This window comes from Pezoporus flaviventris, unplaced genomic scaffold (assembly GCF_033815535.1).
Source record: "Pezoporus flaviventris isolate CSIRO_AGI_PZ_B2104156 unplaced genomic scaffold, CSIRO_AGI_Pfla_v1 ptg000045l, whole genome shotgun sequence".
Taxonomy (NCBI): Eukaryota; Metazoa; Chordata; class Aves; order Psittaciformes; family Psittacidae; genus Pezoporus; species Pezoporus flaviventris.
The window spans coordinates 1,415,124-1,440,456 of NW_026892593.1; the positions used below are offsets into that span (position 1 = coordinate 1,415,124).

Sequence of the window (25,333 nt, forward strand, 5' to 3'; positions counted from 1 at the left end):
ACCAACTTTTCTAGTCACTTCTTTCTGACACCTGGTTTTAAGTCAAATTATGCTGACCAAACTCCTACCTCACTTGTATAGAAATGGACTGCTGTCCATGATGCAAGCTTCTAAGGGAGTCTGAGACTTTGCAAGGCTTACAATGTCAAGAGTGTCAGCTGAAAACTGATTCTCCAGAAAATGATTATATAGTTCTACTTGATCTGAGGATGCCACCAGATAGCATGGTCTTTGATTCCTTTACTCATTGATCTGTATTTAAGCATATATTCATGCACATGCTGTAAATGCATCAGTCTTTGGAATTTAACTGAAGGAAAATATGCAAATAGAAGGATTTGAGAATTCTTTAAAGTGTTAGAGCATGCGATTGAAGGAAGAGCAAGACAGAAGCCTAGTTTCTTCTGATTCCTTTCTTCTGATTGAAATAATAAGATGCATAGTACTTCTTTTTTATTCACATTTCTTTCTTGAGCTTATAGCTTGTTCCTTTTAAAACTACAATACAGTTGATTTGTTCCCCTGCTGTCATTTTGCTCTTAAGGAGGATGTACAAGTGACTCACTTTCTGCCTAATGCTGCCTTTAATTTACAACTCATCTGCTCATCTCAGCATTAGTGGTCTCTTACGTGCTGAGGTTGATCAGTAGGTGCTCCACATAGCCTCCTATTTAGACACAGGCTGTTACAGTGCCATTCTTCAAGCGTAAAAATGGCTGGCCTATTTGGCAACAGCTTTCTGATGTTTTCCCTGATCAATTGTTACCACAGAAAAGGAACCACCCACTGACAGATCCCAGAGGAAAAGGAGTTCTTTACAGCTGGAATATTCAAAAGCTTCCAGAAACCTTTCACTCCTGAACAGGGATGGTACCTCTCTCACTGGAGTCTTTGACAAAGCTTCTTAACATGAGAAAAAGGAAATGTCTATAATTATGTTATAGCCAAAAAGGTCTTTGTATGTCAAGCCTGTCATCAACTAAGTATTATCTCTGATTTTAGTTTTACCCCATCGTTTTCAGCTCTGCTATTCAGAGCCTTTGTCATTTAGTCTGAACATGACATTGAACATTGAATCAACATTCAGAAATACCCATCCTTATCTAGCTCACAGCAGCTCTTGTGCTCTGCACTGCTAGTTCACACAGTATTTGGGTAAAAATTCTGGGGTTTTTCACATTATATTTAATAGTAACCAGAAGTGTTGCTTGTTTCTGTTTAGATGAGAGTCCTTACACAAAGTCTGCAAACCAGGCAAAGGCACCTGATGGAGCACTGTCTGTGAGGAGACAGAGTATTCCAGGTAAGACTTGCCTTGCTTTTTATAACACCTAACTTGTTTGTGAACAGGAAGGTAATGCTAAGCAAAATTCAGCTAGTTATAAAAAGCAAATGAATTACAGTTACTATGAAGCAACTTTATAAGGAAGGTTCCATGGGAACTGTATGGAGCTCCCGCAGTTAGGTAGCCTCAAGCTTTTGCTAGGAAGAAAATCCCCATGTCTGTCTTTTGCAGCAGGTTTCAGACATTGATTGTGACTTCTTCAGACATTCGCATATTTTCAGGACCCATGAAATCTGTGGTTTGATACCTGGTTTCAACAGTATAGGGAGATTGGAGCTTATATTTTCCAGGGCTGCTTGGACAGGCTCAGAAATCTAGTGAGCAGCACTGTCAGAATTCTCATCTTCATGTAATTTTCTGCTACATGTATGCCCATCCTTGTCTTTTCTGTCACTGTATCGCTCAAAGATGGATCACTAGATCAGTGGTTTAAATACGTGGTCTTTGAACCTATTTCATAGAGTCATAGAATCATGGAATGGTTAGGGTTGGAAAGGACCTTACGATCATCCAGTTCCAAACCCCTGCCGTGGGCAGGAACGCCTCACGCTAGACCATATTGCCCAAGACTCTGTCCAACCTGTCCTTGAACATTGTCAGGGATGGAACATTTACCACTTCTTCTGGGCCGCCTGTTCCAGTGACTCACCATCCTCACAGTAAAGAACTTCTTCCTTATATCAAACCTGAACTTGCCCTGTTTAAGTTTCAACCCATTACCCCTTGTCCTATCACTGCAGTCCCTGATGAAGAGTCCCCCCCCCAGCAACCTTTTAGGCCCCCTTTAGATACTGGAAGGCTGCTATGAGGTCTCCACGCAGCCTTCTCTTCTCTTCTCCAGGCTGAACAGCCCCGACTTCCTCAGCCTGTCTTCATACAAGAGGTGCTCCAGTCCCCTGATCCTCCTCGTGGCCCTCCTCTGGAATTTCTCTGTCAGCTCCATGTATTTATCTTTTAATTACTTCAAACAAGTCTGCAAAATATGCTTATGAATATCAAGTTCTATGTATATTATGCAGCAGTCTAAAGGGATTTTCACCTTCAATAAGATTTTAGAGATCTTTAAATGAAAACAAATGAACACTGACAAAGGTTGTGCAAAGGCAGAATAACTGATGTTGCCAGTCTCACAGAAAGCACAGTAACGTTCAACTCAGAGGGAAGATAACTTGCAATAGAAGTCAGAAACTGTAAGGTCATGTCACCCACCTTCTAATGACTAATGGTAATATTCTTTGCACTATATGGCCTTACTGTTGAGCAAAGTTACACAACTGCAGGGAGGCTATAGTTACAGGGGGTGGAGTTCAGACCTTTACCACTGCCATGTTTGCGTCTCATCCCAATAGCTCTAGTGTTTCTGAAGGGCCAAATTACATGTTTTGTGTGTGCTTTTTGTGCATGCTTTTTGTGCATGTTTGGATGTGTGAGAGAGAGCAAGCTGGATGATTTACTGTTGCACATAATGAACAATTTTGACTGTTGAAAACAGTCTAGTGATATGAAGATTGTTACTGTTATGGTAGAATCATATATATCATAACCACTGTGAAATGACATGACTCCAGTGTCTAGTGTGCAGTTATTGTTATGAGAAAATAATTATACAAAGACCAACCAGCTGTTTTTTCTCCGGGTCAATACAAATCATGATTCATTGTTCTTCAGAGTGAATCAAGACCTCTGTATGGGTACCTTTTCAGGTAATTCTTTAGCTCATAGGTCACTAAAGTAAACATACAGAGTGTCTACTTACTTTTTTTTTAATCTTCTGAATATTTCATAGAATCATAGAATCGTTAGGATTGGAAAGGACCTTAAGATCATCTAGTTCCAACACCCCTGCCGTGGGCAGGGACACCTTACACTAAATCATATCACCCAAGGCCTTGTCCAACCTGGTCTTGAACACTGCCAGGGATGGAGCATTCACAACCTCCCTGGGCAACCCATTCCAGTGCCTCACCACCCTAACAGGAAAGAATTTCCTTCTTATATCCAATCTAAACTTCCCCTGTTTAAGTTTTAACCCGTTACCCCTTGTCCTGTCACTTCAGTCCCTAATGAAGAGTCCCTCCCCAGCATCCCTATAGGCCCCCTTCAGATACTGGAAGGCTGCTATGAGGTCTCCACGCAGCCTTCTCTTCTCCAGGCTGAACAGCCCCAACTTTCTCAGCCTGTCTTCATACGGGAGGTGCTCCAGTCCCCTGATCATCCTCGTGGCCTCCTCTGGACTTGTTCCAACAGTTCCATGTCTTTTTTATGTTGAGGACACCAAAACTGCACACAATACTCCAGGTGAGGTCTCACGAGAGCAGAGTAGAGGGGCAGGATCATCTCCTGCGACCTGCTGCTGGTCACGCTCCTTTTGTTGCAGCCCAGGATACGGTTGGCTTTCTGGGCTGCGAGCGCACAGTGAAGCCGGCTCATGTTCATTTTCTCATCAACCAACACCCCCAAGTCCTTCTCTGCAGGGCTGCTCTGAATCTCTTCTCTGCCCAACCTGTAGCTGTGCCTGGGATTGCTCCGACCCAGGTGTAGGACCTTGCACTTGGCATGGTTAAACTTCATGAGGTTGGCATCAGCCCACCTCACAAGTGTGTCAAGGTCCCTCTGGATGCCATTCCTTCCCTCCAGCGAAATCAACCGAACCGCACAGCTTGGTGTCATCGGCAAACTTGCTGAGGGCGCACTCAATCCCACTGTCCATGTCTGCGGCAAAGATGTTGAACAAGACCGGTCCCAACACCGATCCCTGAGGGACACCACTCGTTACTGGTCTCCAGCTGGACATTGAGCCATTGACCACAACTCTTTGTGTGCTGCCATCCAGCCAGTTCTTTATCCACCGAGTGGTCCATCCATCAGATTGATGTCTCTCCAATTTAGAGACAAGGATGTCGTGTGGGACAGTGTCGAACGCTTTACACAAGTCCAGGTAGATGTCATCAACTGCTCTACCCCTGTCCATCAGTTCTGTAGCCCCATCATAGAAGGCCACCAAATTGGTGAGGCAGGATTTCCCCTTAGTGAAGCCATGCTGGCTGTCACCAAGCACCTTGTTGTTTTTCATGTGCCTTAGCATGCCTTCCAGGAGAATCTGCTCCAAGATTTTGCCAGGCGCAGGTGAGACTGACTGGTCTGTAATTCCCCGGGTCATCCATTTTCACTGTGAATTTAGCAGTTGTCATTTATCAAGTGGTTAGTGTATTTCTAAGACACTCATGTTGAGGTCCAAATACAGAGCGAAGTTCATGGCTGCAGGCGATATTTTGAGAACTGATGATTTTCACTTGTGTTCTTTAAGAAGAAAGTTTGATGAAAACTGAATCGGTGCAATTTTTCTTTGGAGCGTTTGATAAGATTAGGAGTTTCACATGTTGAATAGTTGTCATGACAAATCACCATTTATTTTGAATACTTTACAAATTTGCTGTGTATTCCGGAGTGTTTGTGAGCACTGCGGATAAATCTTTCCTCTGTGCTCTGTATAGGTCATAGTTTATTCAGAGAGATAATAGTGGCAAGTGGTTAAGGAGATGTACTCTGTTTAATTTCAGGTGTTCTGAAAAACACTGATCTAATCCTATGTATTTTCTTCAGCTTTTAGTATAGTGAAGACATTTATCTTAATGCATTGTTGCATCTCTAGACCTTAGGAGCCAAATTCACATTCTAGCACCGCGGATGTCGTGGGGTTAGATACATAAATAGTTTGGTAAAAGTAAGTATTATTTTGAGAAGTAATTTGAACATTTAGGAGTTGACTGAAGTTTCTGAAAATAATCCCTAAATGTTTATATCACTTGGATACTGAGAAAATTTGGCCTCGCATCTCTCATATAAGGTGCACCTTGTAAATAGCATCTATGCTTTCTTGTCTCTGGGTAGTTTATCAACATTATGGATTAGTTTTGACACAGATGCAGAAGCATCCCAGCTAGGCAGCTTGGCTTGGCAGTAGGAGGTGTACCAGTAGTATTAACTAGGACTATTAACCCATTAAGTAGTTTGAGATCAGAAGAAGTACAGCCTCTTTGCATTGCAGGATCACACTTCTGCCAGTATGTAGGTCAGCTCCAAATAGGTTTTGAATTGGAAGGCATGATGCAGTGAACCTGGTAAATTCTTCTAAACCTGATTGGAGACATGTCAGCTGGAGTTACTGTCAGTAATCCTTACATGAAGAGCATATACTGTATGGAAAGCATTCATTTAGATTCCTCCCAGATGGTATGCCTGATAAAGCATCACATTCCTGAAGTGCTGTTTTTTGAAGCTTGAAACATGGCAGTGCCTTTGACAGTATAGCTGTCTAATTCACTTGATGCTCTGTCATTCCCAAGGCACGGACAGCAGATGTCCTCTTCCCAAGGAATGCTCTGGCTATTGAATCAGCCAAGAGGAAAATTCTGGTTTTTAGCAAGGTAAACGATCTTATACTGAGCTTTGCACGGTTTGAACAGTCTGTGGAAAAAACACTAGTGAAAATGTATATCCAGTATGTGTGATGTAAATCTGCCTGCGTAGTATGGGTTCATGTCACCCCCTGTGCCTGGTAAAAATTCCTTCTCATGACATTTGAAATCACTATAATGGATTCTAGTGCTCCTTCATTTGGCTCAGTATCAAAAGGGGGAGCTTTTGGTGCTGTGAGATCTGAAACTACTATACCAACTGTAAACCCCAAGAGGCTTTTCTGTCCTTCCATGTGAAACAGTATTGAAAGTACAGTATTGATGAGCAAAGAGTGAATGCACAGAGAAGTCATGTAATTCTATAGAGGTTACATGGAACTCAGGCTTGGTTTATTTTACAGGAAAAAAAGGTTGAAATAATCATTTTGTAATTAAAGTCAAATGAGCACATACTGTGAGATCAGTACACTGGGTTTAATTCCTTTCATCCCCAGAAGCAGGGAATGGATTAAGCATCTCTGTGGAGCCGAACTTGCTTGTTTAAGATGCAGAATGCATTATTCATGTGATGAGACTACATATCATATTTATCATGTCTTCACATGGCACAAAATCAACAAGCAACAGATCCTTTCAAAGGGATTTACAGAATTGCTGAAATTATAGTTAATTCAAATTATATGCGTTAATATAATTGCAGTTTGAAACTTGGACTTAATTTTGCAGATGTGTAGGTGTTTAGTTGTAGCTATAAATACGTGATGATTTGAAGCATTATTTAGCTTTACAGTCAGAATTTCTTAACATAGAAGTGAAGCTTGAGGTAACACCAGCAGACAAGCAGTCTGCAGAGTAAGAAACAAACAGGTATTTTCCTCTGAACCTTTACATTTATACAGCTGACCAGTATGTGATGACACCTTATTGCTGTTCTGCCCACATAATATGTTACAGAAGCCAAGGGGGTGTGTACTGTGCCTCATTCAGGAAGCTATCACTGTCGGACTAATACTTAGGCACATAAATGAAATCAGCATGTTTCAGAATTCATAGGTAAGACCCTTCCCTCAGAGTCAGATGCAGGTAAAAATGTCTGCCATTTAATAATTAAGTATTTGATACTCACTTGTTAGCTAATCTCTTATCCCTAGGTTTAGATGGCTGTAGTTCCCACTGAGTTCCTGGGCTAAGGTTTCCTCACAGCTTGCCCAAGGGTCTGTGCAGTGCCTGGCCAAAGGGAAACATTAAGTCAGTAGCACTTGAGTCAAAGGTGTTGATCTTGTGATTGCTTATTCCTGCAGGAGCTTTAAAAAGGGCATCAAATATTCCACCAGTGTCAGAAGCTGATGACACTGTTGAAGAAGCACTTTGAAGTCAAGGAGGCTTTAACGTATGCTTAAAGATAAGCTTGTTCTCAGTGTTGTCCTGAATATGGACGGGTTGAATAGCTGCTCCCATGCTTTCTAGACTAAAATCCAATGCCCTTATCTGTTTTAGCAACATGGAGAAATCTGTCACACTATTTATTTGTCTATTTTCAGTGCACTCACTGAAAACTGGAGGAATAGAGGGAGAAGAAATGACCTGAGCCAAACGTAAAACTAGGTCCTTCATGAAACAAACAAACAAACAAGACACCATAAATTTGAGGCTGATTAAATTATTTCATAAAATCTGCAGCAGAAGTTTTGTTTTGGTTTAGCCCAATTCTGTACAATTCTTTTATTGAGTCATGAAAGTTACTATTATTTTTTTAAATAAAATTAATAGTCAAAAACGCCACAGTTTTTAAAGAACTGGAATGTTTCAGGTTCTCGGTGTTTTATTTTTGTTGGCTGAAATCATTCGTAAGTTTCAGTTAAATTCTGCAAATAGTTTTGGTTGGGGTAAAAGTCTGTGTTTTTAGGGAAAAGCTAATTTGTACCCAGTCTGTGTGACATTAAACTGGAAAATCCTTACTTTTTACTTCTTGCATCTATTGTCTCAGACACCTGAGCTATGGGAGACTCCTAGAAATGTGAAGCTTTGTTGCCTGAAGTGATCAAGGGCTCAAAACTGCAGTGTAAGCTGTAGTCTGGGACAGCTGTTTGAATCATCTGTGAATTCAGAGACTTGGTGAGCTAGAAGGATTGCAGTCATGTAGCTATCTCCTAAGTAAATTCTTGTTCAAAGAACCAGTACCAAATAACAAGGAGGCATAGTGGGAATATTTCCTCAAAAAAGAGGAAATTTCCTTTTCTCTGGGACAGAAGAATAACACAGCTGCCTGCCTCCTCCCCTGCTCAACACACCTAGCAGAAGGTCCCTTGAAATCTTGTCCCGCATCATGTTGTCTTTGATCCGCTCTTGTTCTCCCACATAAGCCTTGTGCTCCAGCTGTGCCAGCCTCAGGGACCCACAGGAGCTGTTGCACCTTCCTAAGTCTCATTCCAGCCACCTTCTCCATGGTGATACTAGATCTGCTGAACAGGCAAATTGTATTTCTGGGGAGAGTGCATGCAAGCCCTCATGGAGAAGAGTAGGGAAGACCACACCTAGATGTTATAAATCATTCCTTTGACATTTTCTCCACCATGGGGAGCCTGGTTTTCTCTCTGTTTATTTTCTTACCGTTGTCATTTGCAAGTTTTGTATGCTGTTGCGGGGATGTACTAACAGGTCAGTTGTTAAAATAGGTCATTCTACTCTGAAGGAATATTGTCAAGACTTTAAAGTCTGAAATTAAAGTGACCAGATTTTTTTAGTTCCTTTGTACATGCATGAATACTGCACTTTCTTCCCACACTACCTGATCCTTTGAAGCGTGCCATAAAGCAGGTTTCCTATTTCAGCTCAGTGTTTGATCTCAAAAACAAGGCTAGCCATCAAATTGGAGGGAAAACACAAGAGTGAATGTACAGCCCCGAAGCACATCCTCTGCTGTGGCTCATGCTCTGATATTGCTCTTATTAGCAGTTTTGGAGGCTCATTTGGGGGGAGTTTGGTAACAAATCTTTATGCAAAAAATGAGATGTTAAACAGACGTGATTTTAGGGTAGGCTGAATTTTGAACTACTGAGCTGGAAGGGAGGAACTTTAAAATGCCTTGCAAAGATAGTATTTACAGAACTGATACTAAAAAAATAATTACTGTATGATGTAGTGTCCTCAGTAATTGCTTAGGACACAAAATATTCCTAGGAGAAGTGATGAAATACTGAATTATTGTAACAAAAACAATAATTGAAGTCCTGGGAGTTTTCAGGCTCCGAAATGCTTAAATACACAGTGTGTATACCACTGGAAAGCAGTAAGGGAGTTTTCTTCTGATCCTTGGCTCTACACACATGCAGGTGTTATTTAACTGTTTACAAAAACACAAAAGCATGCCATTTTTTCCCTCCCTGACCTACAGCCTGCTCCACAGCAAATGTTGATATTCTAACTCATGCTGCACCAAATGTGGCTTTCTTGAGGGGTTTGTCTACCTTCTAAAGACCACTCTACTTAATTTACTTATGATTCTGGCAGTTTCAGAGCACACAGAAATGTCTGTTTAATCCTGAAAACAAACACATATTCCTATAGGAAACAAGTAAATGTTGTGAAGAAATAAGAAAATAATTGAAAGTTAAAATATATTATGAGAAACTGAACATGAGCCGGCTTCAGTGTGCGCTCGCAGCCCAGAAAGCCAACCGTATCCTGGGCTGCATTAAAAGGAGTGTGACCAGCAGGTCAAAGGAGGTGATCCTGCCCCTCTACTCTGCTCTTGTGAGACCTCGCCTGGAGTATTGTGTGCAGTTCTGGTGTCCTCAACATAAAAAGGACATGGAACTGTTGGAACAAGTCCAGAGAAGGGCCACGAGGATGATCAGGGGACTGGAGCACCTCCCGTATGAAGACAGGCTGAGGAATTTGGAGCTGGTTAGCCTGGAGAAGAGAAGGCTGCATGGAGACCTCATAGCAGCCTTCCAGTATCTGAAGGGGGGCTGTAGGGATGCTTGGGAGAGACTCTTCATTAAGCAGGGGAAGTTCAGGTTAGATATAAGGAAGAAGTTCTGTACTGTAAGGGTGGTAAGGCACTGGAATGGGTTGCCCAGGGAAGTTGTGAATGCTCCATCCCTGGCAGTGTTCAAGGCCAGGCTGGACAGAGCCTTGGGTGGCATGGTTTAGTGTGAGGTGTCCCTGCCCATGGCAGGGGGGTTGGAACTGGATGATCTTAAGGTCCTTTCCAACCCTAACTATTCTGTGATTCCATGATTCTATATATATACATATAAGGATCCATTATAGATTACAGTTAGAGACAGAAGATATGATCCAGTTATGCTGTGCTTCAGTTGCTGATATAAAATTGTATTAGCTGAATTTAACAGCTGTGTGCTGCGCCACAATGTAAATGAGGAAGCGGTCTGTACAGCATCATATAATACTAGCCTAGATAGAGCATGTTATTTTTCCTTTACAAGATAATCTCAGAAATAAGGGAGAAATATAGAAAGTAATACAGAGAGAGAGGAGGAATTGAGAAAACAACCACATGGATTAAAAAATAAAATAAAAGATTTTTAATGTGATCCAAGGATGCAAGTTTCATTAAATGATGCTGCTTAGGGGGGAAGAAGGATATTCTTGCTGTAGCTCAGCTGTTAACATCTGGGCCAGGTTCACAGTGACTGACAAATATGACAGATGATCCATCCCAAGTGGGTAGATGTTTACCTATGTGCAAACACCTCCAGAGCCGGTTTTGTTTTCCTCTGTGATTGATACAGCATTGCCAAGACAGCCAGTGTTCAAAATAGCTCTTCTCGTGCTTGCAGTTAACTTGGTCCAATTTCCTGAGACTCCTATGTCAAGTAAAACCGCAGAAGTTGTAAACTGCTATTATTTTTTGATGGAGGACTGCTGACTTTGGCAGCTGGCTTTGCATCGTGTGCTGTAGAGAAGCTACCTTCTCAGGAAGTGTTGCCTTACCTGGGCAGACCTCAGTCACCTCTTCCAGCCTTGCCCTTGACTTCAGCTTCCCTCAGATTTCATAAGCACTCTGATTTCACAGAGGCACTGCTGTGCTGTTTTACCTAATAATTCATCCCCTACTAAAATATTAAATAGTCTTCACTAGCTAACTGGTTTTGTGGATTAAGAGCATGAATTGCCTGAGGAAACCTGTCACAGAATCATCCCTACCTTTTTCCTAGCTCTTATTGTGGAGGAAATAATTCATTGCTCATAAAGTTCAACAATGAGAAGTGCAAGGTCCTACATTCGGGTTGGGGCAATCCCAGGCACAGCTACAGGCTGGGGAAAGAAGTGGTAAATGTTCTATCCCTGGCAATGTTCAAGGCCAGGTTGGACAGGTGTAGTGTGAGGTGTCGCTGCCCATGGAAGGGATGTTGGAACTAAATGATCATAAGGTCCTTTCCATTTTATGGAATGGTCTATACCATTCTATGATTCTATGATTGCAGAAGTAAAACCTGAAAATACTATGTATGTCACTAAAAGCTGGGTTCGGAAGCTAAAGTGTGCATCTGCAAAAGCACTTTCTTCTCAATTTGTGTTTGTCTCATAGACACTCTTATTGTGTACTTTTAAAAATCAGCACAGAATGCTCAGATTTGCCACTGAAGAGATTTTTAGAATTTAGAAATTCATTAGCAATAACCTCTGCAGTCACAGTTACGCTAACTGTCTTGGGTGATTTCCTAGCAGAAGCAAGTGTTTTGACCTGTGAAATGTATATCACGGGATTGTAAGCTTTTCTGCACTTGAGGTGTTTATTATATCTGCAAAGTCATTTGCTGATTTTCATGTTTGATGAGAGGCTGCAGTTGCAGTATCATATACAGTCTTCCCTGTGTGTTTGTTTAACCTGCTGGAGGTTTATCAAATGGTCTGTGAAGCATCTGCAGAGTTACATGTCTTTTCCTACCCATCAGCATTGGAAATTCCTGAATTTTCTTTCGCATATGTACTACTGAAAGAAGATTTCTTTCTTGTCCTCCTTCCCTTCTACCAAAATAACTATTGGAATGATTCCATGTTTGTCATTCATGTAAACATGTTTCATGCACAGATAAATCTGAAGAAATTTGGCTCTCCTAGAAAATGAAAAAAGCCCACTGGCTTCTTAGCTAAATGAGATTGCTGATGATTTATTTATACATTTTCTTTACAATTCTGCTACATGCTAGTGCTTTTCAATACTGGAAAGGATTAGAATAGAGAAAAATCTGATTTCATTCCTTTTGCCATAAATGAGGAAGAAAATGCATTAAAGGCAATATTGACCATGAGGAACATGAACTTTTTCAAATATCCACCTGATACGAGGTCTGAAAAGTTAAATACCTTTAAACTATTTCACTACTATATAGAATTTGATTATAGGCACAACCAGTTACAGATTTGTTGCCGATGGTGCCAAACACCTTAATTTATGGGTATTTGGATTTAGTTGCATATAATTTTACCATACCTCAGCCCTGCAAAATCAAATGTGTTAAATTATTCCAGCTGCAGTTTTTCCCAGCAAAATCAGCTTAACTATATGTAGTGTGGTGAGAATGAAACCCATATAGTATCTGTAACATCATTAAAAAACCTGATTTCTGCATCATTCCATTGAGACAGTCCTCCTGCATCCAGTATCAATAGAGGGGAAGAGTAAGAAGTAAACCTGTGGATGCAGACAGAGATTCAGAGGGTGTGAACAAAAAAATTCATATGTAAGTACTGCAAAGACTGAGGAGCGTTGTAGCCTCTAACGTGGCAGGACTGGATCTGGACAAAGTAGGCAGGCTCTCATTCTCTCCCCAAACAGGACTAATTTTCTTGCTTTCCAAGATGAAGTGTTAGTCTGACCTAGCAGAGCATTGCTGTCTTTCAAAAGTCCAGTGTCCCACAATGCTATAAGCAGAAGCAGATGACTAGCAAAAGAAATCTAGGCATGTACGTTTAAGGTCTGAGTAATTTCCTGATTTGAGAAGTTGAGGATAATTTTTCATCATTTGCCTACTTGGGTCTTTTTGGAGTTGATAGATTCTTTTTATCTTACAGTTATAGATAATTAACTTGATTTTTTTAATGCTCCTAATGTATTTTCTATTACCTCTTTAAAGGAGTTAATATATGCTTTCCATCTGGTTTTTGAATCTCCCATTCAGTTTCTGCAGTGATTATAAATTCATGGCATTAAGATAGCTAGGAAATAATGTATCATTCACCAAGGTAACAGCAAAATATGCTATGCCAATCTGGATGATAGCTCACCTCTTCAACTGTATCAGTTGGTCAAAGCTGCTGAGTTCATACTGTAAACCTTGGCTTTACATCAAAATGTTTGGGGTTTTGGGGGGTATTGTTACAAAGTTGTATGTCCATTTTACCAATATGAAGCAGTTTAAAGTGTTTTCTTGTAGATGGAGGAATGGTTGTTTCTTTGCTTGTTTATTTAATAGCTTTTTTCATGCTTTCTATTCACTTAGAATCAAAAGAGGAAAAGAGATTTTAGTTCTTGTGTGTCTTCCTCATCACATCTTTGGCATGTGGGGCAGAAAAATGTGCATCCATGCCTCTTAGTGTGGAATAAAAGAGTTAGATGTTTCTGTTTCATGGGGGAGCTGTAAGACCACAAGTTAATTACAGAGTAATTACAAACTACCTTTTATTTCCTCTCTATTTAAAATCTCAGTGGTAAGAATAAAGACCTTACCCTTTCAGGTTTTACTGTATGTATGGTGAATTTACATGGAATTCGTGGGCCAGAAGGGGCACTGGTGACCATCTAAACTAAACGTACAACTTCACTGGATTTATTTATATCTCAGCTTTTATTTGAATTATATTTTAGAAGGACATTCAATCTGTTTAAGGTTACTGGTATGGAAAACCCATTACAGCCTTTTGGGGTTAATTAGCCTAACTGCTTTTATTTCTAGCTTGAGTATGTGTAGCTTCTGCTTCACCTTGTTTGTGATAAGAGTTGCTTTTCATCAAAATTCATTTCATCCTTTATAGGCATTTCATTACGAAATCACCTTTTAATCTCCCCTTTGTTAAAGCAAACAAATTGTGCTTCTGGGTCTTCTCTTCTTTGGCATGTTTCTTTAACTGTTCTGAAAGCTCTTTTCTGACTCTCCTATTCTCTCTTAGGTTATTAATAATCTTGTTGAATTGTGTCACAGAAAGGACATAAAGCATCCGAGTGATGGTCACTACTTCACTAAATAGAAAGGTGTACTAAATACTGCTGTGTAAAACTGTCCTGTTTATATATGTATGGCTTGCATTCATAATTCTGGTCAGTGAGAGTTTAGATCACCTGTGAGGGTGCCCAAATTCTTTTCTGTCCACATTAATTTCATAATTAATTTACTGGGTACCTGTTGGGTTTTTTAGCTATATAGGTCCACACATCCCTTCATATCTCTTACATTAATAGAGAGACTTAATATTAATTTTGTAAGTGACAGACGGGCTAGTAGAATGCAGACCTTTTATATTTAGTGTCCTTGTCCAAATTGCAGATGTCATTCTCACTTTTTATCTGCATGGTTTGGGGCATTCTAATGTTGGGTGAATAAAAACATAAATAAGGCTGTTCGGTCAAGTCTCACTTACTAACCAACTGAAAGAGTACGGAAAGCAAAACAAGGAGTATTTTAATAGGCAAAAATAGCAGTGAGGCCAAAATCAGGAGATTTCACTGCTCTTATTTACAGAAAACATTGGTGGAAGGACACTGTGAATCTCATTCCAAGCAAAAACAAATGCCAGTCTTCAATGCTGATTGATTTTATCAGTGAAGCAAATGAGCCCAGCTTAATAGTTAACTGTGAGACAGGATACTTCCAAGACCTTCATCCCACATTAGATGACATTGTGACCCTGATTACTTGTCAGATAAATGATACAGAAAATGAGCATTGACCTTTGAGGTAGTAAAAACCCAGTGTCACAGAAAAATGAAAGACACATGCTGCAGCTGGATTTTAGGTATCCTTAACAAACCATGACTGATCATATGCTGTTAACAGAGTGTGAATATCACTTTCTGTAAATGAAAGTGAGAAGTAAAAATCGATAGTGGTCATATAGGGAAATCTTGCCATTAGACAAAGAATGCAACAAAATGGACCGGGTCTATAAAAAGTACCTAATGCTGCAGTATGAATAAAATGGATATTTTTTCAGTAACTTGCATGGAATATGCTCACATGGGAGTAAAAACACATGCTCTTCCAAAAGGTTTTCAGGTTGAGTTCTGGCTAAAAGATATGTTATTAGTTCTGGAATTGAAAATTTAACAAGTATATTTGAAAGTTGTTTTAACTTAAAGCTACCAAACTAGAATTTCTTCAGTTTTGTGATAGGGATATTAAACACCTTTAAAATCCAAGAGCTGTATTCCTTAGCCACTAACAAAAGGTAATGCTGCAGTAGAGAGCATATAGTGGATGGGAACAGATATCCAATCATGGAGCTTGATTTGCTTAATCCCACACCACAATAAATAATAGACAAGTTGTTTTAAGTCTGTCAGTCTAGCTTAAATGCTCACCAGCAAGGATGATAGTTGGACATGATCATAATCTATGGTAAAATGTGCTTTTCATGGTCTGAGGGTATTGGGAGTCTCAAATTATTTTTGACACGTTGTGGATACATTTTGTAGTCCCAATTTTCTCTGTGTGCAAAGCTGGACTGGAAATTTTATCTGCTGTTCCAATGCACATTTTAATATATCCAGTACCCTATAAAAATATCATTGGCCAGTAGTCAAAAGATGGGGATCAGAAGACATCAGGGCATTGGATTCTTCTAATGCATGTATGATTTAAAATTAAACATTACAAACTCAAAACCATCCCAAATATTCTTATCAGGTGGTGACAGTTAACATTAGGCTGGTATCTCTATCTCCATCATAAGTTCTGGGTCTTCACTGTGGAAAAACATGATGAATGTGCAGGCCTGTCATGGCCTGAAGATCACCTGCTCTGCACTTTGCTAAACCAAGAAGGGAAAGAAAGTCTAAAGCAAAGACTCTCATTACAGGCATCCTGTGAAATGTATAAGCTAGGTGTTTCCTGGGAAATATTGCTGGTGAAGCTGCCTTGGTTGGAAGTATGAATTTTGCAGTAGTTCTAAATGAGTGAAGCTTCAGGGTAGGAAAAGTGATGTCAGCACAGAAGTGTTGGCACTCTTCTTTTGCTTGACAAATTGGTCTGAATTTTTTTGTCTTCATTTTTCCCCCATGAGGATTTAATCTCTGCTGAGAGGGTTTGCTATAAATCCACACTTTCATAGTCATGTTGGGGACATCTTTTCCCTTAGCAGAAAAGGTTTTTGGAAGCAGAACCTGCAAGACATTTGTGCGTGTTTTACAAATGGTGACAAAAAGTAGGCAAATGTGTTCATTGGATAGTGTTGTTCAGGTGGAAATTACCTTTCCCATCTGTTTTCAGTCAGAAAAACTTGGAGGAGGTGACCCTCAGAATAAGCTAAATTCTGGGAATTTAGATAGATCCTGACTAGAAACATTTATTATTAGTCATTCTTTCGAATTCTCCAGTTTAGATAAATAGCTCTGTGAACTGTTAGATACCATCAGCAGCCTTTCCTGATCCCAAATTGTGCCTATAGATGATGCTGATCTTTCTGGCCAATTTAATGAACTGTTTGTTGCATACATATGAGTAAAAACAGATTCTATCATGCCAGACATTCTTGTGGTATAAATCTTAGCTTCATAAAGTATATTCAAGTTGATATAATATGCTCCCATTAACAGTGCTAAGGTAAGTGATGTTGTAAAAGTAGCAGAAATGCCAAACATGCCTGCATGTTTGGCATAGTATCCTTTATATGCATACACAAACTACAGAATAGGCAGTAAGTTAGGAAAAAAACAAGTGATTAAATCTGAGTGTCTGATACAAGTTGAGGACTGGAGTGACATCCTCAAAGATTTAAGAAGTTATACATGCAAAATTTAAGTCTGTAATTAGATATCTGGTCAGTTTATTTGCCAGGAACCAATGGGATAAAAGGAAGCAAATGAAATGGTTTGTTGTTACTGTCAAAGTGTTAATCTGATTTAGGAAAACAAGGGCGGGATTCTTTTTTTATATTTCTAAAGTCTAAGTCATGGTGCTTTTTTGAGTAATCCAACTAGTTCACATTGATGCATTTGATGTGGTAATTGGGACAGGCAAGCAATGTATGATTTATGCTGTTGTGATTGCTTCACTCACATGAGGAAGTCTATCACAGTTTTTCAAAGCAATTTAAGAGTACAGTAATACAAAGGAAGGATTTGAGCACTGGTCATTTCAGGTGAAATGAATGGCAATCACAGATGCTCAGTGCCTGTTTTCAGCGGAAATTTCCCAGTGATGCAGACCTCTGCCAAAAAAGGTTGATTTATTAAACCTGGAGTGGTTCATAAATCCAGTTATGATGGATAACCGAACTGCACATGAACTGCTCTGGTGTGGGGACCCCAGCCTTTCCAGGCTTCTGGGCATGTGGCACAGCAGACAGCTGGGAGCAGCGCAGTGTAAGCAGCGGTGAAGCAAAGAGACACAGGTCACAGGAAGCAGAAGTTTCTTTCATTTTGAAATCATCATAGGGTGGTATATCTGGAGAAGATAAAAGTTTCAGAATGCGCTTTTTGTGTAACTTTCAAAACTTTATATGAAACTGAAACTATATCAAATGTAAAAAAAACCTAATTTTTCCCATCATTTTTCCTCTAGTTCTGGTTAGCACATTTTACTGTAAATGATAATAGAATATCTCTGTGGTGAGGCCTCTGCATTGAGAAAGGCCTGGTAAATTCCTCGGGTGTTTTCATAAACTTAAAATTATTTAGAATTTAAATGTTTCCTTTTACAACCAGGGCAATATATCCTTTAACAGCAGAGGAGGAAAGAAACCAGAACAGTCACGTCTTGTGAGGTGTTTGCATGGAGTCAGCAACCTGAAGAAGTGCTCACAAGCAGGCAGTTTGCTTGTATTTAAGTGACAGGTCTTTTCACTGAAAATCTGACTTCTTTTAAAAGTCAGAAAATACTTCTTTATTTTCAACAGGTGAGCTTTGTGTTGGGCACTTTTACCTGTTTGCTTCCTTGTTGCGATTCTGTTCATCTCATTTTGCTTGAAATTAAAGATGTCATTGAAGCGTCCAGGTAGTACTGTTTAGCTGAATCTGTATGTTTGGTGCCATTTGAAGATTTTAGTTGTTTCTTTAGTTTGTAGAGACACTTACCTCTCTATACATGCTAATATGATGCCATTTCAGTTTCTGTGCCAGTTCTGTGCAATATGCTGGAAATTCAGATGACAGAAGAAATCACATAGGTATATTCTTGCAGCTGTGCATTTTACTGTTCTGCTGCAGTGATTTGTTCAGCAAGCTTGACTAATAAGTTGTTTCATGCAAATGAAAGCATCTGTCTTTGCCATTAGTTCATTATGAATACATTAAACCTTAGGGAAGAAGTAGAGATTGATTAGAGAGTTACAGAGTGGAGGTTAGAAGCCAAGAAATGCCTAAATTACTCCTTTTCTTTTTTTCCTGTTTTTTTTTCCTGTTGGCAAACTTCTTTACACCAACAGTAAATCCTTGTGGATTTTAAGTGCTTATTGACAGCTAAAGTCATCACTATTCTGTGATTTGGCAAAATTTAATACAAGCCAGTAATTTATTTTATAGCTCTTTAACCCAGCTTTTCCTTTGGCTTTAACTATACTTTTTCTTCATCCTGAATGTTGAGTAAGTTAATGGTCCTTTTGTCACAGACATTTTTTTTCTACTATAAACACCTAATAAAAAAATTCAGTGCTTCCTATTTGTCAGGCGCTGTATATTAAATTCCCTCATAAGCCATCCTTGTAACTTTAGTTTTCTTTCAGACTGAAGTATAGGAAAAACCCTTGTCATTGTTGGATCACTTTTAAAAACATTTATAGCTATGCATTCTTTCATCCTATTTTTGCACTACCATCTTCCAGAAGTGGGTATTTCTGGGTTGTGGTTTTCTGCAAAGGTAGAGAGTAAGCAATCCACAAAGGTATCGGTGATCACTGAGCACAAAGGACAAAATGTGTAGGAAGTATCTCCTCTCATTTTCCATTTTTATCATTCATTCTCTTTTTTCCTTTTTTTTTTTCTTTTTTGTATTTCTCATCTTTCCAAGGATTTTTTAATCTTGCACACAGAGACCTTGATAAACCTTTTCATCATGCCAGATCTCAGTACTACCAAGTAGAAAGATAGGGTGTGCGCATTGTTCAACTTTTGTGTGTTCTACAAACAAAATGGATATGACTTCTAAAACCTTAAAATCTTGAAACTTGTCTGGTCCTTAGTCCAAGTAGTAGGAAAAGTTCTACTATCCCAGTCCTCCAAATTTCAGTTTTCAAAATACACATTTGAAAATTCACCATCCTTTGCTTGAATACCTGCACAGTAGTTTATCTGAAAAGGAGTAACAGCATTACGGTATTCCTTCTGATCCTTACTGCTTCTATTTTGCCATTTTACTAGTAATCTCAGGTTCACATGATAAAAAAGGTGATGTTTTGTATTAACTAAAATGTTAAATTATGTTACAGCAGTAGACTGAAAGTATGTTTAGTAAAAACTCAATGACAGCTCAAATAGAGAAAGGGGATCTGATGGCACTGTTGCTAAAACCTACCTGGTAGCCACAGGATATTGAACAATTGGAATGAGCTGCAAAGTGTGTCTTAAATGGCAGAAAATTTAGCAATTCAGGCAGTTCTTAATCTAAAATGGAAAGAAGATTAAGAGGTGATTTGATCAGAGGTTATAGTTCTGCATCTGCAGGGAGATCCTGAATGTCATGGTGGTAGTATAATGAGATCTTAGTCTTGAAGGCTTGTTTACTTTCAATTCAGACAGAAATTACCTGTGCATGTAGCAGGTTTTCCATCACATGACGCTCTCAAAGCCACGTTGGATATCTTTCTAAAAGGTAATCTGTAGCTGCAGATAACACTGTATCATGATCCTCTGCTCATGTCACTCAGGAGATCAGGGAGAGAATTGTTCTCAGTGGTTCCTTCCTGCCTTGAAATGCACAAATGTAGTCAGTCCTGTAATCAGTCCTGCCTGATCCATTTTGTTAACTGTAGAAAGCAGAGGAACTGGAACAGTCAGGCCGTGCTTTTGTGACCAGTGTCACCTAAGTACAAATAAACATGATTTAGCAAGTTTTCTTGGTGCTAATTTTGCAATGAAGGAAATACATAAGAATTATGGGAATAAGTTTTATGAATCAAAAAACACGTTAGTGTCAAAGCTCTGTGCTGTTCTGCACAGCAGCATTTCCACTAGCAAGGGAGGAAGGTTACTGAATCCTTCATCCAGTGCAGACAGAAATCTAGAGAAGACTAATGGTGTGAAACTCTCATTTCTTCATCAGTAATGTTTAACAGACATGTGCAGAGGTGGTCAGAGTAGCACTGCTGAATGGTACAAGCCATTTTTGAGTTTAAGGCTTGGTTGCTTACAGCATGAAGCAAACTTTTCAAAGGAGACACGTGTTTCATGTGGGAGATACAAATTTGAGATAACTCTGGCTGTAAGCTCCAGCTCGAAACTACCTTCTACTAAGAGAGATTTGATCTCTCGAAAGCCCTGTAGTGTCTGTAGAAGTGGTTGTGACGGTTGAGACCATTGAGTTGTTCATCACTGTGCTTGTTTTGCCCTACCCTTCAATGTCTTTGATTCCAAAAGCTCCACCTTGGCAGTTCAGTTCAGTGAGCTGCTTTGTCCCTGCACGTGTTCAGGAATTTGACTGCCACAGATAATGTGGAAGCAGAAAAATGGTTGAACTTACTGAAACACTTGAACTTACTGAAACCTAGCAGGTGCATCAAGGTGGAATGGGACCTTATCCAAAGATAGGAAGTTGATCACTGCAAATCTCCAAGTGTGCAGGTAGTGATCAGTGTATAGTGTAGATACTTTCCCAAAGCAAGCCATCGATGAAAACACTAGAACTTCACACCCCACTCAAGGAAACAATGCTGCATCATTGAGCAAGTATGCATTTCACATGGCATGTTTATTCCAACCCTGTTGCAATGTGGCACATCAGTGATAAAAATAGCTTTTTTGGTAGGTAACAATGAAAAAAAAAAAATTTGTTGTTGTGATTCCACTAAATCTATGTCTTCTTGCAGTAATGTTTTAAAAAATCTTATTTACTGAAACCAGATGTTTTAATATTTTATCATTTTATTAATACTTTTTCCTCTAATTGTATTTCTCTGCCAAGGTTTGCTCAGGGTTTATGAATAGTAATTCTATTATTTTTGACACAAACTTGAAACATATCTTACTTTCTAAATCCATTTTCATTAAAATACGTTGATTGTTCTTCAATATACTTACAAGAATTCAAGCTTGTAATTTGATTCTTTACTTATAATAGGGGATTATAAAACTTGTATGCTTTCAATTTCCTTCTGCACAGATATCCTGTATTGTATTACATTGCGTCTTATGGACATCTACAAAAATTAAAAGAATCAGAATCAGATGAGCAAAAAATGATGCAAAGATACCTTAAAAATAAGAACCCCTCCAAATGGCTTGGCAGCATTTTCTCAGAGGCTGTGATTTTGCCCTTCCCCACTGTTGGGCTCTCCTACACAGTCCAAAAATAGGTGGAATTAAAAAAAAAAGAATTCTTTTCACATCCTTCATTACTTTCATTACAGGTGCATTCATTTTATTCCTCCATAAGCCTTGTCACCAGGCATCTCAAGAAAACATAGGGAGGGAAGAGCTTCTTGTTGTTCTGACTGTGTGGGGCCCAGTACTTTCAGTCCTTGATGTAGGGTGAAAAACAAACCACAGAGAGAACTTAGTGGTCACTGACAAAAATTCCTAGTAGCCCCAGCTCTTAGAAGAATCAGATGGCATCATCCGTATTGAGATAACTCAAGTTGATCTCTTTGAATGCCCAGTATCTGTCGAAGTAACATCATCAATAATTTTAGGCTGCTAGTACTTGGAATGCTTGGGATTGAGTATTGGCTTGTATTCTTGGTATTCTGGCATTATTGTCAACCCAGTTGTGAGCAGAAGCAAACTAAAAAAACATATCTGATAACTGTACAGAGATCATTCTTATTGCTGTATGAAGCTGCTTCTGTGTGAAAACTGATCTGTTATCATGCCATGCCATTTTTGCATTTTCTGTCAAATGTTTCCTACTAATTCTGTCTATGAGGGGTAGATTCAGACACAAGCAGGATGTTGGATCTTGAGCATCTGCCATTGGTAGCACGGCTGTGCTGCTGCCAGAGAAACACTAGGACAGCTTGTTATAACTGCACTGTAGGCTGTTGTGTGACTAGGCTGGGATGGAAGTGTTAAGCCTTTGGAAGTTACTAATAGTTTAACTCAGTCACTGTAAAAAATGAAATGCAGTTCTCCAACAGCTGATTGTGAGTTTTTCTCTATAGCACTTACAAAAAGCAGCTGGTTTTGTAGAAAAGGTCTTATTTGTGCAGCCCTGCTAACTATTTCACTCCTGGAATGTAATTACTGAAGTTACTGTGGTGTGCATCGGTAACACTGTCGTATATCAGGTGTTTCTTCCAATAGTCTTTTGCTCAGAAATTTATGAGGTTCTTGTTATTAAGAATGAAGAGGCTTTTTTTATATCTGTTACTGGCTTTCATTTGCTGGTTATTTGAACTCAGGTTTGCGATATTTATATTCATGTCTAATTTTTTACTTATAAGCAAAGTTTCAAATTTAATACTTGTATCTGATGCTAAGTTGAAGACCATACCTGTTATATGCCTCAGTTTAGGTTTAGACAGAATTGGCTTCCAGGGTATCTGTTTCTGTGCCTTAGAATATGAAAGCGTACCTAAAAACTAAATAGCGCAAGAGCTAAGCTCTTTTTAGGTGGGAAACCAACAAATCCAGATGTGAGCTGTGCTGCTATGTCCTGCAAGCTTGGTGTTTTCTGTGACTTACATGATCATGTCCTGTATATCACAGCCTGTGGTTGATCATAAAATACCATTATTTGCTTTTCTATGTCATGCCTAGGCCATGCAATGGTTTATAAGCATGTTTTCCAGTTTGTAAGCGCTGGTGGGAGGTATTTGGGGTTTTGATAAGATTTCTGCAGTAGTAAAGTCATCTTGTAGATGCTTTTATAGCTGGGGGGGGGCGGGGGAGAAAAAAAAGCATTTTCTGATGCTGTCTAATGCCCTGTACACAACCAAAATAGTTGTCAGTATAAACTGAGTCTATTTTAGGCAGGTTTTTGTAAGTGTCTGAGCCTCACCCAGCTCCCTTGCTTTCACTGAAAATGGCACCACATTTCTCCTTATCCAAGTTACTAGAGTTACGTTTGCCTGGCCTCTGACCCAAGGCAACCTGCGCTGCTGGTGGTTTAAGTTTATAGTCCCATTGGTGTAACTACAATGTGTTGTGCCTTGTAGATGTGCTTTGATGCACCTCAGGCCTCTCTGTCTTCTGCTGTAAGCTGCTGGTTTCTGAACTAGGACTGCTTTGGGGATTGTCCTTCCACAGGCTGGAGGAGGCAGCACGAAGTAGTTTAAAGGACAGCTTTGTGTCTTCAGATTCTCTTCACCAATGTGGTTTTGTTTGTTTGTTTTTAATACAAATTTAGGTGGTTTAGGACTTAATGACAGCCAGTCAGGAAAATGGCAACAAGGAATGGAGTGCTCCTCATCTCTTGAGCTCCCTCTTGTCACAGAGAAATACACCTACTCAAAACAGCAAATAGATGTGATGTCCCCAGTATAACAAACTGCTGTCACTTTCTTAAGAATTGACTTTATCTTTATGTGATTTCTTAGTTAAACCGTGAGATGCCTACTGGGATGTAAAGCAAAATGTTTCCTCTGCAAAATTTCTGCTGACATACAGGGAAATCCATACAAGCACAGCATTGACTGTATTTTCAACAGACTTACCAATTACTGACTTACTGATTATGTATGTCTTTTGGTAGGAAAAGATCAATAAGAGCAAGGGGCTTTGGGGGTTTATTTGAGTGTTTTGGGGTTTTTTAATGTTAAGTTCCATTTACACCCTGTGCTGGCTACACTTAGTAAACTTACTCATTAGGTGGAGGATGCAAGCACTTGACCCAAACATGTAGATTTTAGGCATTTTCTTGGATTTTAAAATTTTTTAAATTTTTACAGAACAGATGGAAAAGACAATATCTGGAATGAAGGCAAATATTTGTCAGATGTACACTTTAATACGTAAATTAGGATATGAACTTGTAGTAATATAGAAAATAGGTGATAAAATCTGCAAGTTCTCTCAGCTTTTAACTGTTGTTTTGAAGAAAAAAAAAACCAAACCAGCAGCTCTCTTCTGTAGTCTAGTATTTTTCTTTTCCAAGAAGTGAATATATTCCAGGTTCAGAAATCTTCATGAGTTAATTTATTTTCCATGCTTTTTATTCCTTAAAACATGTTGTTTACATACATCAAAAAGCAGGAAATTATAAAATGTCTGATCATATATAAAATTCTAGAAGCTTTATTGTGACACTGTTTGCCTTACAGAAAAATTAATTTGACACGATATGTCTTGGATTTTATGTACTTGCAAGTTATTCTATTTATTCATCTTCTTTCAGTAAGATTTGTCCATTCTTGTATCTGAGCATCTGCTTATCTTTGAAGTTTTTTTCTGCAGTGTTGAGTATCCCTGTAGTCTTCTAGGTTGCAGGGCAAATCATAGTGTTGATACGCCAGCAGACCCTGCTGCAGGTCAGGCACACACAGTTACAGTAACGCAGCAGTGAACCTAACAGAAGCATTCAGACCAGGAATTTAGAAAACAGCAGCAGCATAGTGTTCTCTTTATAGTTCAGCTCCTATATATGCTTCACCTTACACTCCCCTTGCCGAGCCCACCTCCAGTATTCAGCAGAATCCTTGAGCCCCATACCAGACGTAAGTAGATGCCAGCAAAGCTGTAGGGTGACTGGTGCAGCATGGACCGGTGTGCCCAGGATCACCCCAGCAGCAGCAGGAAGCAGTGGAAGTCCTAGAGCACTTCCTGAAACCTCATAGCAGCCTTCCAGTATCTGAAGGGGGGCTATAGGGATGCTGGGGAGGGACTCTTCATTAGGGACTGTAGTGATAGGACAAAGGGTAACAGGTTAAAACTTAAACAGGGGAAGTTTAGATTGGATATAAGGAAGAAGTTCTTTACTGTAAGTGTGGTGAGGCACTGGAATGGGTTGCCCAGGGAGGTTGTGAATGCTCCATCCCTGGCAGTGTTCAAGGTCAGGCTGGACAGAGCCTTGGGTGATACGGTTTAGTGTGAGGTGTCCCTGCCCATGGCAGGGGGGTTGGAACTAGATGTTCTTAAGGCCCTTTCCAGCCCTAACTATTCTATGATTCTATGAAACCCTCTCTAAGCTGAGGGAAGGCAGGACCCAGTGTGAGCTGTGTTTCACCAAATGCTGCCCGAGTTGTTAATGGTACATAGGGAAGAAGTTCTCAAGTGCTTTTTTTCAACTGAAGTGTAAAA

General features: G+C 39.5%; 1 protein-coding gene across 17 annotated transcripts in view; it reads left to right on the forward strand.

Moving 5' to 3' along the window:
• The window catches only part of GRIP1 (glutamate receptor interacting protein 1), a 366,320-nt gene that overhangs the window by 254,215 nt on the left and 86,772 nt on the right, over positions 1-25,333 (forward strand). For 14 of the 17 annotated variants that reach the window (XM_061467157.1, XM_061467168.1, XM_061467169.1 and 11 more), the window contains exon 2: positions 1,223-1,303. The exons of 2 other annotated variants lie outside the window; for them this stretch is intronic. In XM_061467157.1, coding sequence (XP_061323141.1) covers positions 1,223-1,303 — 81 coding nt within the window. The remainder of the gene's footprint in view (positions 1-1,222; positions 1,304-25,333) is intronic. One more of the 17 variants, XM_061467161.1, reaches the window with a different exon arrangement.